Source organism: Nicotiana sylvestris, chromosome 10 (assembly GCF_000393655.2).
Source record: "Nicotiana sylvestris chromosome 10, ASM39365v2, whole genome shotgun sequence".
Lineage (NCBI taxonomy): Eukaryota > Viridiplantae > Streptophyta > Magnoliopsida > Solanales > Solanaceae > Nicotiana > Nicotiana sylvestris.
In genome coordinates this window covers 146,763,142-146,781,196 of record NC_091066.1, presented here as the reverse complement: position 1 = coordinate 146,781,196, position 18,055 = coordinate 146,763,142, and the positions used below count along the sequence as shown (strand labels likewise).

Below are 18,055 nucleotides of genomic sequence, written 5' to 3'. Positions count from 1 at the left end.
CATGCATAAAATATTTCCGAAAGATGGACACCACCCTAGTGTTGGGAAACAAAGGAGATTAAATCCCAATATGAAAGAAGTCGTGAAGAAGGAAGTAATTAAGTCGTTCGATGCAGGTATCATCTTTCCTATCTCTAACATCAACTGGGTAAGCCCAGTTCAATATGTGCCCAAAAGGGGGTTGATTATGGTAGAGAATGAGAAAAATGAGCTAATTCCTACTCGCACTATGACAGGGTGGAGAGTTTGTATTGATTATAGAAGACTCAACACAGCGACCCGCAATGACCACTTCCCACTTCCATTCATTGACCAAATGTTAGATAGATTGGTAGGGTATGAATATTATTGCTTACTTGATGGTTATTCGGGAGTACAACCAGATTGTAATATGCCCATAGGATTAGGAGAAGACCATTTTTACTTGTCCATATGGTACTTTCTGTAAGGCCCCGTAAAATTTCACTAAAACCAGGGGTTTTGTGGTGCCGAGGTAGACTTATGTGTTCATATGGTACAGATCTTTTAGGTTAAACTGTGCACTGGGGAGTAAAGGAAATTTATTGGCAGAACTAGGCATTTTTGCGGTCCACTATGTGAATAAAGAACCACTCTGCGGGCCGTAGAGTGAATTAGAAACGGGCAAGTTTGGATGCCTTTTTTGCGGTCAACTATGCAACCATAAAAGAGGTCTACGATGCATTGTGCGACCACAGAACATGTCTGTGGGATGCATAACGACAGCATACCCAGTCAGTTTTACCTAGTTCCTGAGGCCATTTTGCGGCCTTTTTCGCGGGCCACAAAAGCATTATGCGGTCGCATATGCGACCGCAGATCCTGTTTCGAAGCTTCATTTTTGGAATTTTATAACCCGACCCCCATTTCATTTAGCTAGCCTTAGGGTTCATTTTTTGGGGTATTACTAGATGTTTTAGAGAGAGGGGAGAGCTATTCTAGAGAAAGAAAAGGGAGGGCTAAGAATTTCACTACTCTACCTTGAATCAAACCTTGAAATTTCATCAAATAGATGCTAGGGATTCAAAGAAGTAAGAATTTCTTTCCCCAATTATTCAATTTCGAAATTTAACTAGAAATGGGTAATTAGTAAGATAATATTTGGGCATGGGAGTTGTTCCTCTTGCATGCATGTGTTATCAAAGGGTGTAAGAAAATTATTGAGCTAAAAATGGTAGATAATGGATTTGGGATGATGGAATCCACCATAGGAGGACCTTGAGACCTTAATGCACACCTAGTGTTTGATAAAATGCTCAAATGAGCTAGAATCATGATCATCTTTCTAATTTTGGTTCTATTTGTTATATTTCTAACATAGATTGAAGTTGCTACGATTTCCGAAACATTTTAGAGTGTAAGGAAGCTCAAGTGAGGTATGTTAGATAAACTTCTCTCTTAGAATTGAATTTCACGACGTGCTTATAAGATTCCAGTTATTACTAGTAAATTGATTTTTCGAGTAAGCCATGTGCCGAAAGATATATGTTTGAAATGTATTCCGGGTGCTCTTAACATATTGCATTATCCTTATGGAATGTGATCTAAGTACTTCAAGTCGTGATTTAAATGAAGGCTATTATGCCAAATTATGTGAGAAATCTCTATGTGCCTAAAACTCTAAATTGCTCGCACATGTGTACTTAAAGTCGTAATTTGAGAAGTCACGTTGTTGATGATGATGAGGTTGTTTGAAGGTGAAAGGTGTGAGCATAAAATTAGAAATACGACCACTGCGCCGAGAATGATATTATATTTGTGGCCACTAATGTAATGAAATGAAGAGACGTGAAAGGGTTATGAAATAAGTGTTGACTGCTTATGTGATAAATGTTCTTAATATTCTATGATCACCATGACAAGTTCGAGTAAGATATAGTATGGGCACTAAATGTGCACGATTGTCAGAATGAGAATTATGAGGTATTGTATGTCCAATGGTTTAATCATACCATGTAAGCTTCTAACATAATAAACGTAAATTACTTCGATATAGTCCCTAAGAATCATGAACTAAACTAATGACCTCAAAATGATGAGTGAGTGAATAACGAGATGAAAGGGAGATGTCATATGTTGTACTCTTTTGAACCTTAAGAAAGGAAATTGGGCTCATGTGCCATTGAAATAGACTTATTGATACACCATTTATGTGCTAATGTAATGAGTTGTGCTTACCCATGATGAGCATGGACATGAAGTATTCTAATGGTACGGGAAATTACGACCTTACAAGTAGCGTTAATCATGTTGCTTGAGTTTACATATGGTTATGTGCATAATGATGTATTATGAACATTGTGGACGGTCTATGAAATGCACAGGTGTATTGTATGTAATATGTGAACACTGTGAACGGTCTATGAAATGCACATGTGTATTGTATATGTAATCCTATGAACGGACTATGAAACACATAGGAGTGTTGGGTATGGAATCCTATGAACGAACTATTATACGGATAGGTGTACTATATATAATATGTGTATATTGTGGACGGTCTACGAAATGTACATGTGTATTGTACATGTGATCCTATGTACGGGCTAGGAAGCACATATGTATATAATATATAAGTCCTATGAACGGTCTATAAAACGCATAGCTACATAGTAAGAAAGGGCTGAATGGTCTGGTGAGATGCATATTTAATAGAAACGGTGGGTGGCTTTTTTTTCATTGCCCTTGCTTATACATGTTGTTGCGATTACATTATATTTTGTATCCCATGTATAGTTCATAAGGCTGAATTGGTCCCAAAGGAGTTCAGAACGAGGTAAGTATAATAAAACCTAAAATGTGAATCTATGGGACATTTTATAGTTTCATGATGTACTTTAATTTCCTCTTATCTAAGTTACTATTTTCCATATGTTTTTGTATATACTTTACATATGAGTACTATTTCACATGTACTCACGTCCCTTTTGCTTGGGGCACTGCATCTTTTAAATAGATGTAGCTGGTTTCACAGCAGGCGGTATCGATCAGTGAGAGCAGTATATCTTCTTCCCAACTGACTTGGTGAGCCCCACTTCATTTCGGGGTCATGTATCTTTTGTTCATTGTGTATGATGTTGTGGGGTATAGTCGAGGCCTTATTGCTGGCACTATCATTATACTCCTTTGTTTTCGTTAGATCCATAGACATAGTGTGGGTTGTAATTTTTAACTAGGAAGTCTAACAATAATGTTGTGATTGAGTCACATGTTTCACTTCAAAACTATGGTTTTGTAACATATTCTGGAAATTATTCATGACTATGTTAATGGAAATGTCAGGGGTATGGTTTATGAAACCCCCTTTTAATGTTGAATTAATGGAGTACATCTCCACTCTATTCATGGGCAAGATTGGGTAGAAAGTATCCAATAGACTTGCTTGACCGGGTTCACTCAGTTGAGTGTCGATCGCGCCCCCCGAGTTTGGGCCGTGACACTTTCGCTTTCATATGAATGTCGTTTGGTCTTTGTAATGCACCAGCTACTTTCCAGAGGTGCATGATGGCTATTTTCACTAATATGGTGAAAACAATTGTGGACATCTTTATGGATGATTTTTCAGACTTTGGGTCTTCTTATGATGATTGTTTGAAGAATTTGGGCCCGTTGTGAAGAAACAAATCTAGTGTTAAATTGGCAAAAGTGTCATTTTATGGTGCAAGAAGGCATCGTGTTGGGTCACGGAGTGTCAAGGAGCGGCATTGAGGTTGATAAGGCAAATGTGGAGGCAGTTGAAAAATTACCTCCACCCATTTCTGTGAAGGGTGTCCGCAGTTTCTTGGGACACGCAGGATTCTATAGACGATTTATTAAGGATTTTTCAAAGATTGCTACTCCATTGTGCAGGTTGCTTAAAATGGATGTAATCTTCAATTTTGATGAAGCCTGCCTAAAGGCATTTGAAGAACTCAAAAAACAGTTATTGGTTGCCCCCATTATTGCGTTACCTGATTGGTTCTTACCATTTGAACTTATGTGTGATACAAGTGACCATGCTATTAGGGAAGTGCTAGGCTAGAGAAAGGACAAAATGTTTTATTCCATCTACTATGTGAGTAAGACCTTTGATGATGCACAGCTGAATTACACCACTACTGAAAAGGAGTTATTGGCCATTGTGTGGGCCTTTGAGAAATTCTGGGCATACTTGGTAGGAACAAAAGTCATAGTCCATATCGATCATGACGCAATCAGGTATCTATTTACAAAAAAATCCAAGGCTAGATTGATGTGTTGTGTTTTGTTGTTACAAGAATTTGATGTAGAAATACTAGATCGAAAGGGCATAGAGAACCAAGTAGCTGACCATCTATCAAGGCTAGAAAATTATGACCACGTGGAGGAAGGTGGACAAATTAAGGAGGCATTCCCTGATGAGCAACTTTTTACTATCATCCAAGACCCCCCCCCCCCATGGTACGCGGATTATATGAATTATCTTGTGAGTGGGGTACTTCCTCCTGAAATTGGATCTAACGTGAGAAAGAGGTTTCTACATGATATAAACTGCTACTATTGGGATGAGCCATTCTTATACAAATAGTACGCTGATTAGTTGATGAGGATATACATTCCAAAAAAAGAGGTGGAATCAGTATTGTATGATTGTCACGCCTCACCTTATGGGGGCCATCATGGAGGCGATAGGACAGCTACAAAGGTATTACAACCTGGGTTCTTTTGGCCAATATTATTCAAAGATGCCCATGCATTTGTTAAGAAGTGTGACCAATGTCAAAGAAGAGGGACAATCAGAAAGAGTCATGAGATGCCTTGGAATAACATCCTGGAGGTCGAGATTTTTGATGTGGGGGATAGATTTTATGGGACCATTCCCATTGTCCAGAAGAAACAAATTTATCTTGCTAGCAGTTGACTACGTAACAAAATGGGTAGAGGCGATCGCATTGCCAACAAATGATGCCATGGTGGTAGCTGTTTTTGTGAAGAAGAACATATTCTTGAGGTTTGGGAATCCACGCGCTTTGATTAGTGATGAAAGGATACATTTTTGCAATTGGTTGCTGAATAACCTTCTAGCTAAATATGGGGTCTGCCATAGAGTTTCCACGGCATATCATCCGCAAACAAGTGGGCAAGTGGAGGTATCTAACAGAGAAATAAAGCAAATATTAGATAAGACAGTGAGTGTGAATAGGAAGGATTTGGATACAAAGGTAGATGATGCCTTGTGGGCATATAGAACTACATATAAAACACCAATTGGGGCGTCGCCGTACAAGCTTATTTATGGGAAGGCATGTCACTTGCCTGTTAAACTAGAACACAAGGTGTACGGGGCCATTAAAAAATTGAATATGGACTTTGAAGCCACGAGCGAGAAGAGACTCTTACAATTAAATGAGTTATATAAGTTCAGGCTGCACTCTTATGAAAATGCTAAGCTGTACAAAGAGAAATGAAAAGATGGCATGACAAGCGTATCAAGTCACTTCGAACTGGGTCAACATGTACTATTATTCAATTCTAGGCTCAAGTTGTTTCCTGGGAAGTTAAAATCAAGGTGGTCAGGTTCATTTGAGACGATGAGAGTCACTCCTTATAGTGTATTTGAGCTACGCGTTTTACATGGTAAAAGAAATTTTTTAGTGAATGGACATAGAGTCGAGCACTATTAGGAAGGAATTATTGATCGTGAGAAGACCAAAGTAGTACTCGTTGATTAGTAAATGAGGTTCTGCGTCGTGCCGCGACATTAAATTAGGCGCTTGTTGGGAGGCAACCCAATTTTTATTGCTTTCATAGTCTAGCTTTTAATTTTTTTTTTTAGTTAGAGTAGACTAGATATTTTTATTTCATTGCATACATAGAAATTATAGGTAGGATGGTATAGGGCATGTAAATTGGATATATAAAGTTCTCGGAGGACAGAATGTTATTTTAAAAAATCAAAAAATTAGAAAATCGGAAAATCAACGCCCCACGCCACTTGTGGTGCACTTTACAGTATGTTCAATGCCCCCTAGCGCCAGGCCTAGCATGGGGCGCTAGACAGGGGGTGGGCAGGTAAGTTTTAATTTTTTTTGGTTTGTTTAATTAATTATTTGATTAACCCATCTACCCATATACCCTCACATTACAACCCATACCAATAACCCAATTCATCTTCAATTAAAAAACAAATTCAACAAAACTATAAACCATCCCCATCCTACTCGTAAAACTCTCTCTCTCAAACCCTCTTCTGCCCGCGACCCTTCTCCCTCCTCTCTCTCAAATTTCTCAAGCTTCTCTCTTGCTCTCACCCTAAATCCTACAGGTATGTTCTCTTTTTATTCTCCTTCTTCTTCTTCTTGTAATTGGTAAATAATAGTAAACATCCCCCCTCCCAAACGCCCTAATCCCCAAATTTTCCCCTAAGTTGCTTCTTAAGACTTTTTCTATGGTGGGTGGCCCTATTATGCAATGAAATTGGTTGTGATAACCTTCTTGTTGTAATGTATACGGAGTAGTAACTAGAATTCCCTCTACTTTGATGAAATTTTTTGGTAGGGCCAACATGTTCCACCATTGTTAAACTAAGTTGCACACACTTCATGCCCACAAGGTCTTTGCTAAAATATTTGAATGGGTATTTTGTGCACCGGTAAAGTCTGAGTAACCGAGTGTAGTTGTATGTGATATCGGGCTAAGTGTGGGGTGTTTGGGAATGATTCTACATACTTGGGAGCTTGGTTTCAATGTACACATATGGACCACACCATGTATCCTATATTATGTATGTTGTAGCACTTTGTAGAATTAGCTAATTTAGTATAGTAGTTGTAGAAATTAAGTACCATATACCACTTGCTTGCATTGAGGCGAAATCACTTTGCCATGATCAATCACTTGTTTGTGTGGAATAGTTAGTACCTTTTAGCTATTGTGCGGCATGGGAAAGTCTTGAGTACTCATTGCCTTCTGGTGCAACACTTGTGCATTTTAAACCGCGATTGTGAGTATAATACATTGAGCCTTCGATTTTAAGTGTGGGTCATTTTTTATTCGCATGACAACCTTAGGAGGATCTTTTGATTCATTCTCACGTTCATGCTTATTTGTGTTGTAGGTTGATATGGCTCGTGATAATTCAAACAAAGGAAAGAGAGTAGAGAAGTCCTCCACCACTACCCCCCCCTCCCGCCCCACCCAAAAAGTTCAAGCAAGGGGAAGGATCGTCTATGCAAGCAAAAGGGAAACAAGTTGCCGACGGATTGACGATGGCTCCATCGAGACCAAGGCCTCGCTTAGATCTAGTGAGTGATGATGCCATCCGATGGCATAATACCTTTGTATTGTATGGCGCTACGTCTCTGAGATGGGCATTAATGTAAAAGCTTTGGAAAGAAATTTCCCGGACGTGCTTGGCCGATTGCGGAAATTGCACATGGAAAAACTCGTAAAATGCCCCCGGCCATGCAAATTTGAGCATGATGTGGGAACTATACGCCAACTAGAATGCGGACTTGTTCAGATCATATGTCCATGGAAAGGACATGCCACCGGATAGGTGGTCCTTATGTGAATTTTTAGGAACTGAGAACTCTAACCCTCGAAGGCTAAAAAAAATTTGTAAAAAGCCCAAGCTACACGAACATACGTCACACTCTATGTGGCGTCGATTCAAATTCCAAGTAGACCGGAACTAAGGGTGATGTCCATCTTGAGATGGTTTGCTCTGATTTCATCAAGACTACTAAAGTATGGCAGAATTTCGTGCAGGCCCGACTCATGCCAGTTGAACATAACAGCGAATGCACTCGAGCTCGAGTGGATATTCTTTTTGATGACTGGGAGACCCATTAATGTGGGTGAGATCATGATGGGGGAGATGGCCTGCACACGATTTGTGCGGCAGATTAAGAGGTTTTTCTTTGGCAACTTGCTCACGCAGTATATAGTCTCCCGGTAGGTGCCTGAATACCCCGGGTATGACAAGGTGGTGGAGGGTCCTAAGGGACTATTGGACATCACATCCTTGTTGGAGACTACGTCTAAGCTTACTCTGGCAGCACGGAATGAAAGAAACAAGAATTTCAACAGGTATCTTTATAACTCATTAAATGTACTCATGAGCAGGATGGGTGTATCACACGAGGAGCGTATGCATTTACACAATGAATTGTCTAGTTCTTCCAAAGAGATGTTGGGGACTGCACCTGGTAGCCTCGTTCGCTCGTCTAAGGACAAAAAATACTTACAAAAGCTCTGACACGGAAGATGAGATAGATGATGATGTCATGGGGACGATAGCTTTGGTGCCCCTGGGACCTAGTGATGATGATGAGCACGGAGCTGCGGATGGCGGGCATGCTAAGGAGGAGGACTCCGACTAGCAGGGAGTTTTCTTTTTACCCTACTTGCTTTACCGTTTCACATGCATTGAGGACTATGCATATATTAAGTGTGGGGTGGGAGAACTACTGCTTGTGATGTACTTTGTATAAATTATATACAATTTATTTCTTTTTATTAGTTTTTACTTAGTCTAGTTTTTAGTCTAGCTTGTTTTAGAAAGAAAGAAAAAACCATACAAAAATACAAAAAAAAAATTAGAAAAAGCTTGGACTTTTCCTGACAATGGATCTGTTGGACAATTTTCTTAAGGGATAAAGTCCGACTAAAAACACCAAAAATATTTTTTTTATTTTAGGATGGTTAGATAGTATCCCTTGGTTTTTCTTTGGGCGTCGATTTTTTTCCAAGGGTGTAGCTCGAATCGGATACTTTATTTTTTTTAGGAGTAGGTTAGGAAACACTGAGTTGCTCTAAGGTACCTATTGACGTGTTTGGTGTTGTCACATTAGGCTATCACATGCAGTATATCTTCCCATATATTTGATTTGAATTGTGATGCTTGAGTAAAATAGATAGCCTATTCTGTGATGCCTTCTCTCAGTTGTTTGACTTGTATGATAACAACAACAACAATGACCAAGTAAAATCTCACTAGTGTGGTCTGTGGAGGGTAGTGTGTACGCATACCTTATCTCTACCTTGATGGAGTAGAGAGGTTATTTTCGAAATACTCTCGGCTCGAGAAGACAAAAGACAAAAAGAGACAATATCAGTACCACTCCAGAAATAATAGGAAAAGCAACAACAACATGGAAACCAGAAGATAGAGAAGATAGATGCAAAGCAAAAGCGATAGACAGTAAATAGACCCGACACTATAAGAAACGAAAGAGTAGTAAGATACTATATTGCCACTAGCCTCACTAAGGTATGAAATAAGGAAAGACTCAATTGCCTCCTACCCTACAACCCTAATCCTCGTTCTCCACAAATTCCTATCAACAGCCATGTCCTTGGAAATCTGAAGTCTCATCATGTCCTGCCTGATCACCTCTCCCCCATACTTCTTAGGCCGCCCTCTACCTCTTCTCGTGCCCTCCACAATCAACAGCTCACACCTCCTTACCGAGCATCTATGTTTCTCCTCTATACATGCCCGAACCATCTAAGCCTCGCTTCTTGCATCTTATCATCAATGGGAGTCACGCCTGCCTTCTCCTGAATAACATCATTCCTAATCTAATCCATCCTAGTGTGACCGCACATCCACCTCAACATCCTCATTTCTACTACTTTTGTCTTCTGGATATTCCACATAGTGTAATATTGTTTAAATTTCTCAATTATATATGCTTGCTTGACTTGAGAGTTGAACAGAATCGTCTTGATTGAGTCATATGCAATGTGTGTGTGATGTATTGTGATCTTCTATGCTATATTGTGTAGTCTAGAACTTGCCCTATGTGTTAATCGAAGCGAAATCATTAAGTTGTACTAATCTAGGAGATGGCGTAGGTATTTTTTGCTTGATCATAGATGTGCTTGTCACTTAAAAATAAATTTTTTTTGTTGCTAGCCCTTTTGAGCCTATAGACCTTTTTCTTGGTACCCACATTAAAAATCATACCCCTATTTTGTTCTTAATGTGGAATTGTTGAGCATTTACCTCCTAAGGCAGTTGGTCACTAAAAGATGTAAGGTAAGAGATTTTGGTGTAGCTTTTGAGTGGAACCATGGAAGGGCTCTTAAGGTACACTAAAACTATGAAAAAAGGTCATTAGCCGATGAATCTTGATGTATGGAGGGTGTGTAGAAAAGAAGAAGAGAAAAAGTTGCAAGAAAAAAAAAAGAATAGTTCAAATAATGTAGAAAAACACACACCTCTTAATCTTACTAATTTGTGCTAGTGGGAGTATAGAATTGCTTAATTGAAAAAAAAGGCTATGTTGTATATGGTTTGTGGCGAGAGAATTTGATGAGAAGAAAATGTGCTCGATTTGTGAGTATAGTGTATTAAAGTGCTTAGGAGGGTTACTCACTATTCCTAAATATATCCTAGTCGTTCCTCAGCCTACATTACAACCTTAAAGTCCTAATTGATCCTAGATTTGGCTAGCTTAGATTAGTAGAGATGTACACTACGGGCAAGCTTATGGCACGACCACTAAATGCACATAAATTCTTTGTGAGAGTGAGCGAATTTTGTTCAATTATGTGTTGTCCTTAAATTATATTCAAAGGAATACTTGAATGTGTAGACTATTCTATATTCACTCTTTTATTTGTTGGTGAGGGCACATGATCTCATGAAGGATTGGTAATGTTGTAAACTTCTCTTGTTAGGTGAATAAGCGAGTTGAGGGTGCTTAGTGGTAACGAGTCGTCTCTTGAGGTAGGGTGGTTACGGATAGGTTGTTTGAATTAATTGAATTGAAATGGATATAATTGGGCATGTTTAAAACGACAAGAATGTGAATTTTGTACGTTCATGCTTGATTGTCGGTATCGATCATAGTCAAGGATAGCGTGTATGGTTAAAAATTAAAGTGTTGTTCTCTAATTGAGATGTGTGCATTGTTGGGGTGTAGTTGATAGTCCCATTGCTCGAGGACGAGCAAGATTCTAAGTGTGGCGTGTTGATATTTAGCTTAAAGTATATATATTTATATGCATGTCGCCTCATATTTTACTCGTGTATCGTAAATTTCAGATGTAAAATGTATTGATTTATGTTAATTCGTGGTATTTTTATATGTAGAAATCATCAGGAGGTAATAGGGGGTGAAAGGTGCGAGATTAGAGCCAAAATGGAGAAAAAAATAAAAAAAAAATGTGATTTCCAGCGCCCCACGCCACTTGTGGCGCAGTTTGCAGAATGTTCAAAGTGCCAGCACCCCACGTTGCCCGAGCGTTGGTGACGGAAATTTCTCCAACTTTGCCCAGGACAAGGTTATTTAGGCCCAAGACCTATCCAACGCGTATAAAAGCAAGACTAAGCCTATTTTAAGAGGGGAGACACCACTTTGAAAGAAAATACACACGAGAAACATTTGGGAGCAAGGATATCTCAGTTTTCTTCATCTTTTCTTAGTATATTTAATTATCTAACACTTATGAAATTGTTTGATATTATCATGAGTGGCTAAAACCCATAGTTCTTGGATTGTGATTTAGCCATTAATATTGTTGTTTAACGTTGACTTAACCTTAATTACAATTCACCAATATATGGTTATTTCTTCAATCCTGTGACTTAACCTTAATTACAATTCACCAATATATGGTTATTTCTTCAATCCTGTGATTAACTGCTTAATTGTCTAACCAACAGTTAGGTTCTATTTACTATCTATGCTATGCTTGGAAAAGCCATATTTAGATTAGAGAAGAATTGAAGAGAGCATGATCTTAACTCTGGGGAAGGGATGGGGGATTTGTGGTCAGGATAGAAATACACCTAGTCACCGTGCATAATTAAATATCGTAATCTTAATACATTCTTAATAGATTGATTCCATAGTAATATAGGCGTTAATATATTTTGAATAGGCGAGTAGTACTTCAGGAGAAGACTACGAGAGAGATTGTTCGATTAATTAGCAACCATGAGTGAATTGTATGAAAGGGAGAGTTAAATAGAACACAATAGGATTGGTGAATTGATCACAACCCTGGAATATTTGTCTCTACTGAATACACAACAACCATTTTATTTTATTGCTTGATAATTTAATTACTAGTTAGAATTACTGTTTAATATAATCACACTTTTGAACTCGGATTGACTCGACTGAATAACAATCTTGGTGAAGTTAGTGGGTAGTTAATACAAGTCTTTGTGGGTTCAACACTCGACTTATTATTTTATTACTTGTATGACCATATATACTTGCGTGTGCGTTTGGGAGCAACACCAATCAACAAAATGAATTAAATAATCACAAAAAAAATACTGGTCTCTAAGCAATTTCTTTCAGTGTTGTGCACATTTGTATTACATAAAAATGCTAAGGTGCCATGACCAGTAATATGTTAAAGATTATGAATTGCAAACTTACATCAATATATTGCAAGAAAGTTCTCTTCACCACGTTGAATAACTAATTGTAAAATATACTCAAGTGTGTGGAACCTAATTTGAGAGCCAACTAATCCGAATTTTGCCCCAGAAAGTCGACTCTTTTTTCTTGAGCTCAAACCCGAAGCCTCTGATCAAGGATGGTAAGGTATTTACCACCCCACCACGACTTTAACGATGGCCAGCTGAAGATATGGATGAAAGAAAGAAAAAAACTTTTCTTCTTTCAGTGAAGCTTAAACTGTCTTATTTTTATGTGCATTCCTTTTATTTAAGACGGTCAGCCAGCCAGCCAGGGGAAGGATCTCAAGTCCGAGCGGAAGGCTATCCCACAATCCTTCAGGAACACCCTCTTTAAAGCCTATATCACTTCGTTTAAGGCACAGTAATCACGGTAGATTGCTCCCAAACATGTCTCTATGTGCTTTCCATTTCCTTCAAGAGATCATTTTTTATTGTCATCATGTCACATAAATATCACATTTTAAAGATTTTGTTAGTGTTATTTCCAGAAACAAAAAAAAAACATCCTGATCGTCCTTCCGAAGTTTGCTAAAAGAAAACTAATGACTGGGATTAAGCTGATTTTCACTGCTGGAAAGCTAACCTCTTATTAACACAGTTGCTTAGCCTGTATTTATTTGCAAAAGTATGATATTCCCTGGTATTTAAGATACAAATACTTGCTAAATTCTATTGTTGCATGGGTGCAATTAACTCCAACATTTCAATTGTTGCAGCAGTCACTTAAAGTTTTGGTGGACTGAGTTATTTGCCGATGCTGGTTAGAACAACAACAACAACAACAACAACCCAGTATAATTTCACTAGTGGGGTCCTGGGAGGGCATTGTATACGCAGACCTTACCCATACCTTGAGTAGTGGGGTCCTGGGAGGGCATTGTATACGCAGACCTTACCCATACCTTGAGTAGAGAGGCTGTTTTCAATACACCCTCGGCATCCCTCCCTCAAAGAACTCCCCACCTTGCGCTTGGGGTGACTCGAACTCACAACCTCTTGATTGGAAGTATAGGATGCTCACCACTGGAGCAACCCACTATGGTTAGAGATAAAATATATTTAATGAAATATATGTTACGAAAAGTATGTGCAAATCACCACCATTACGAAAAGAAATTATGTTACAGCAATCTACCTCCAATCAAGACACAATAACGTTTTACTTGTTATCCTAGTGTCTGTCATTCATAGATTGTTCATCAAATTCCAAAAGATTTTTGAGGAAAACTGTTAATAATAAGAACAACTAGGAAACTAGATCAAATTGAAATCTAACACATCAGAACACAATTACAAGTAACCCATAAAGCCAAAAATTATCCAACGAGATTAGAACCTAAGATCACAAATATTATGGCACCTCAGACCTCCCACTTTAGCAAAACCTCATGGCAGCTGATTTTCTGGTTTTCTATAGTGTTTGATCAAACTAAACTTATCAAACTGACTTTCAAGAAATTTGAAACTTTTGTTAGTAAATCTAGTTTCACTATACAGACCCTGCTTTCACTGTTAAAATTGACATGCTCCTAAAGAACATCAACTATAAATAAGGCATGAAATATTAGGTGATTTCTTTACATCTGTCTAATCCTTGGCGGACACAATTACCCGGTACTTAAGCTGCAAAGCTACGAGGTAACATGTACTCGACGGAATTATCGAAGTGCGCGCAAACTCGCTCGGACACTAACAACAACAACAAACTCAATATAATCTCACAAGTGGAGTCTGGGGAGTATAGTGTGCACGCATTCCTTAACTCTACCTTGAGGGCAGAAATGTTGTTTCCGATAGACCCCGGCTCAAGGAAAGACTCGCTCGGACACTAAAGGGCAGCCCGGTGCACCAAGCTCTCGCTATGCGCGGGGTCCGAGGAAGGGCCGGACCACAAGGGTCTATTGTAGGCAGCCTTATCCTGCATTTCTGCAAGAGACTGTTTCCACGGCTTGAACCCGTAACCTCCTAGTCACATTGCAGCAACTTCACCAGTTACTCCAATTTTACCAGCAACTTTGCCGGTTACTCGCTCGAACACTACAGTTAAAAAAAAAAAGGTCTACAAATAATGTTTGAGATATTTTGCAAGATTCATCAGTATATAAATGAATTTATTACCCAAAAAGCCAAAAATTTGACTCACATTGTAATGCTACATTCGTCATAAATGAAACCCTGTCCACCTTTGAAAACTTTGAAATTCATTTCCTTGAGAAACTGCCATACCAATCCCAGTTCTTCCATTTTTCCCAACCCCTCTATAATACAATCTCCATTCATGATCTTGATCATCTCCATCCATTTGAACAAGATAAGGTGATCCCACCCCTTCACTATCCCATCTCTGTTCTTCACATTTCTTCAACACTGGATTTTCTTGAACTCTTTTCCATCCCTTTAAACCATCCGAAGATATCGCCATTCCAATACTTCTTCTTCCATTTGAATCCACACCTTCATAAACCATCAAATACTTCCCATCTTTTCGATTTCGAACAACGTGTGGATTCAACACTCCTAGCTCATCAAAAGCACCAATTTTTCCTCCTCCACCTATGATCTTTCCTAATTTTAACCATTTTATTCCATCCCTTGACCTTGCTATCCCAATTGCAAAGTTCCCTTTTTCAACATCATATGAATGATAATACATTCTTAAATCACCACTACTACGAAAAACTACTTTTGGTGAGGCTATAAACAAAGAATCCCATTCACCTTCAATACCAACATCAAATAAAGCACCAGAATGATGTTCTCCTTCAATTCTTGCCCAATGTCTACCATCTTGACTCATTGCTAAACCCGGTAACGACTTAAAAATCTTGCCTTTTTCACCATCAGAGTACAATGTTTCTGGATTTTCTAAACTAAAATCCAAAGAATTGTCTAAAAATTCAATCTTTTCAGAACTAAAACCAGTATAGTAAAGCCAATACACAGAACTATTAGCTCTTACTTTAGCACTTGACATAATCACTACCTCACAAGGCCTAATACTTTGTGTATCAAAACCCCACCAATCCTCTCCACAATTCATAACTAACCCCACATCATCACTCATTTTAGCAGCCATTTCACCTCTTTCCCAGTGGACCCCATTGCTTGAAACTGCTAAACCAATTGACTCTTTACCATTTGACCTCCCATAATACCACATGTACCACCTTTCTTCCTCATCACTAAGGTATCTTTTTACAACTGGTGAACCAATTTCAGTACTGTCCCATGAATCTTTTTGTCCTAAATCAAACACTAAACCCCTTGAAAATGAGGAAGTTGAAGAGGATAGAGGTTGATTTGAAGTGGGCTGTGGTTGAATTCTTGAACTTGGGTCATTTAACATGTTTTTATCTGCTGCATTTTCTTGATTTGCATTTGGTTTTGCACTAGACTTCGCTAGAAATAGTCCAATATTTTTTATGGTTCTGAGTTGGAGGCTTTTGGGTTTGGACTGAAACCATGTGGGGGTGGTAAAAAATGCTGATTTGGTGACTCTTGTTGTATGAGTAGGTGATGTAATGGAGTTTATGGCTTTGACACTAGCCATTGCTGTGGAAAATGCAGTCAATTTGGTTGTATTTGTAGAGAAAGAGAAGTGACAGTATCAAGAAAGTAAAATGAGAGGTCAGGAAGAAATTGAAGTACCACTCAGTATTTGACACGTCTCCAATTTGGAATACAGTCATATTCCAATCTTAGGATTTGAAGCTAAAAAAAATTATATTTGAATTTATCAAATTGATAAAGTATGATAGTATTTGCTAATTTTTTATGAAAATTATCAGTTAACTATGATTTATTAAAATGACGTTGTCTATGAATAAAATTGTTCATGTTTGTACAATTATTTTAAACTTTATGTAAATAATACTATCATCATGTATTATTCATAAAAATTTGAACTTCAAGCAATTTGAACTATTAACATGAAACACTTCAAAAGTCATATGAATAGGACAAAGTTGAAAGAAAGACACTCACTAAATAATAGGTATTAAGTTATTTTTCTGCTGAAACATGTATTTTTTCTAAAGCGTTGAAAGTCATATTCTACAAATAGAGTTTGGGTAAGGTAGAGTATATGCAGAGACTGTTTCTGATAGACTCTTGGCTCAAGAAAAATATTTTTAAAATAAATTTGAAAAATAAAAAAGTAAAGACGCTATGATAAAAATATCGAAGAAAAAAATGTTAAAAGCAAAAATAGTAAAATAATGACAATCGAAAGTGAAGAATGAAAATTCTGAAAAGCGAAAAGGAGAGAGATTTGTTTAGTTTACGGAAACCAAAAGATATGTAAAGGTACAAGCTTGATGGCAAGAGGTAAAATTGAGGCAAATATGATGAATAAAGTGAAAAGTAATGATCTTTCAAATTGAAGCTAGAAGTTATCAGCTGTCATTCTTTTGCTACTTAACTCTCAAGGAAGGTATGTTTACCCAAATTCTGATTGCCACTTTCACTGTAAAAATTAAAGGTTACGGTGCATCCACATCATTCTGATTCCTGTCTTCATCCTTTTTAAATATTTGACTGCTTGATGACTTTTTTTTTTTATATTTTTCTTTGGATTGCAGAGAGTTGTTTTGCTTTGATTAAAGTTCCATCACAGCCCACAAAAAGTGCCTAATACATTCCAGACTCGGTTGGCACGATTGGATAAAAGATAAATAAATTTTGAAATTAAATTTGTAATGAGTTTATCTTACGTTTCGCTAAAATAAAATCGTGATAATAACTAATTATAGGATGAGTTATCCTGGAATTGTAATTTTTTTTATTCATATGAGAGGGTGGATAACAATTCCATGATAACTAATTGAAGGATAATTAATTTTGAGATAAGTTTGTTTACCTCGAAAATACGAGTAATAATTAAGCTTGTTTATGGTTTTAAAAATACGCAATTTAGTTCAATACTAATTAATAACCAAAAAGCCAAACGTATAAATTAAGGAAGTAAGTAGAATCAAATCAGTGTTTAAGCTAATCTCGACCTCGAGCTGCGATGGCCTCGAGGTAGGTTCACAAGCAGAGCATAATAAAGATAATAAAGTTAAAGGACAATTATGATGAGTAATGGGCGAGAAAGTAAGAGAGTATATTATTTTGCCAATGATTGGTGATGGTTACAAATGATTGGGGTCCCCTTTATAAGAACCCTAAATAAGGTGCGTTTATATTTACAGTAAGGAATCTTATTGGGACAGCTGTCTAACCGTCTAGTACGAATTCGTACTAACTCGTACGAATCTATTTCGAAATTTACACCGAGATCTTGAGGACATGGCGGGAATCTTGCTCTTCTGTAACAAACCTGTAACGACATCATCTCGGGGTTGGTCATACTCGACTTCGGTGCTCGTCGCGTACTCCGATCTTCGAGCCTTATACTTTGTCATCGGGCTCGGGCTTAGTCCATCGGCCTCGAACTCGACCGATCCTGAACTCGGGTTTCAAGTGACTATTCGAGCCCGTAAAATCGAGCATACCTGATTTTAACCGTGTCACACCCCCTTTTCTAACCTCACTAAACCCTCTTAAAATAAATAAAAAGATTTTGTAAAGCTCAAAAGGGTTTTCAAATTTGAAAAGTGACAAAAAAATAGTGTTCAAAAGGATTTTTTC

General features: G+C 37.9%; 1 protein-coding gene across 1 annotated transcript; it reads right to left on the bottom strand.

The window, feature by feature from the left end:
- Window positions 1–12,350: 12,350 nt before the first annotated feature.
- Window positions 12,351–16,023, bottom strand: LOC104223620 (uncharacterized). The gene is made up of 2 exons (XM_009775082.2): window positions 14,568–16,023; window positions 12,351–12,835 (listed from the first exon to the last, which is right to left on the bottom strand). The coding sequence occupies exon 1, from the start codon at window positions 15,972–15,974 to the stop codon at window positions 14,586–14,588; it is 1,389 nt and encodes a 462-aa protein (XP_009773384.1). The 5' UTR covers window positions 15,975–16,023; the 3' UTR covers window positions 12,351–12,835; window positions 14,568–14,585.
- Window positions 16,024–18,055: the final 2,032 nt, after the last annotated feature.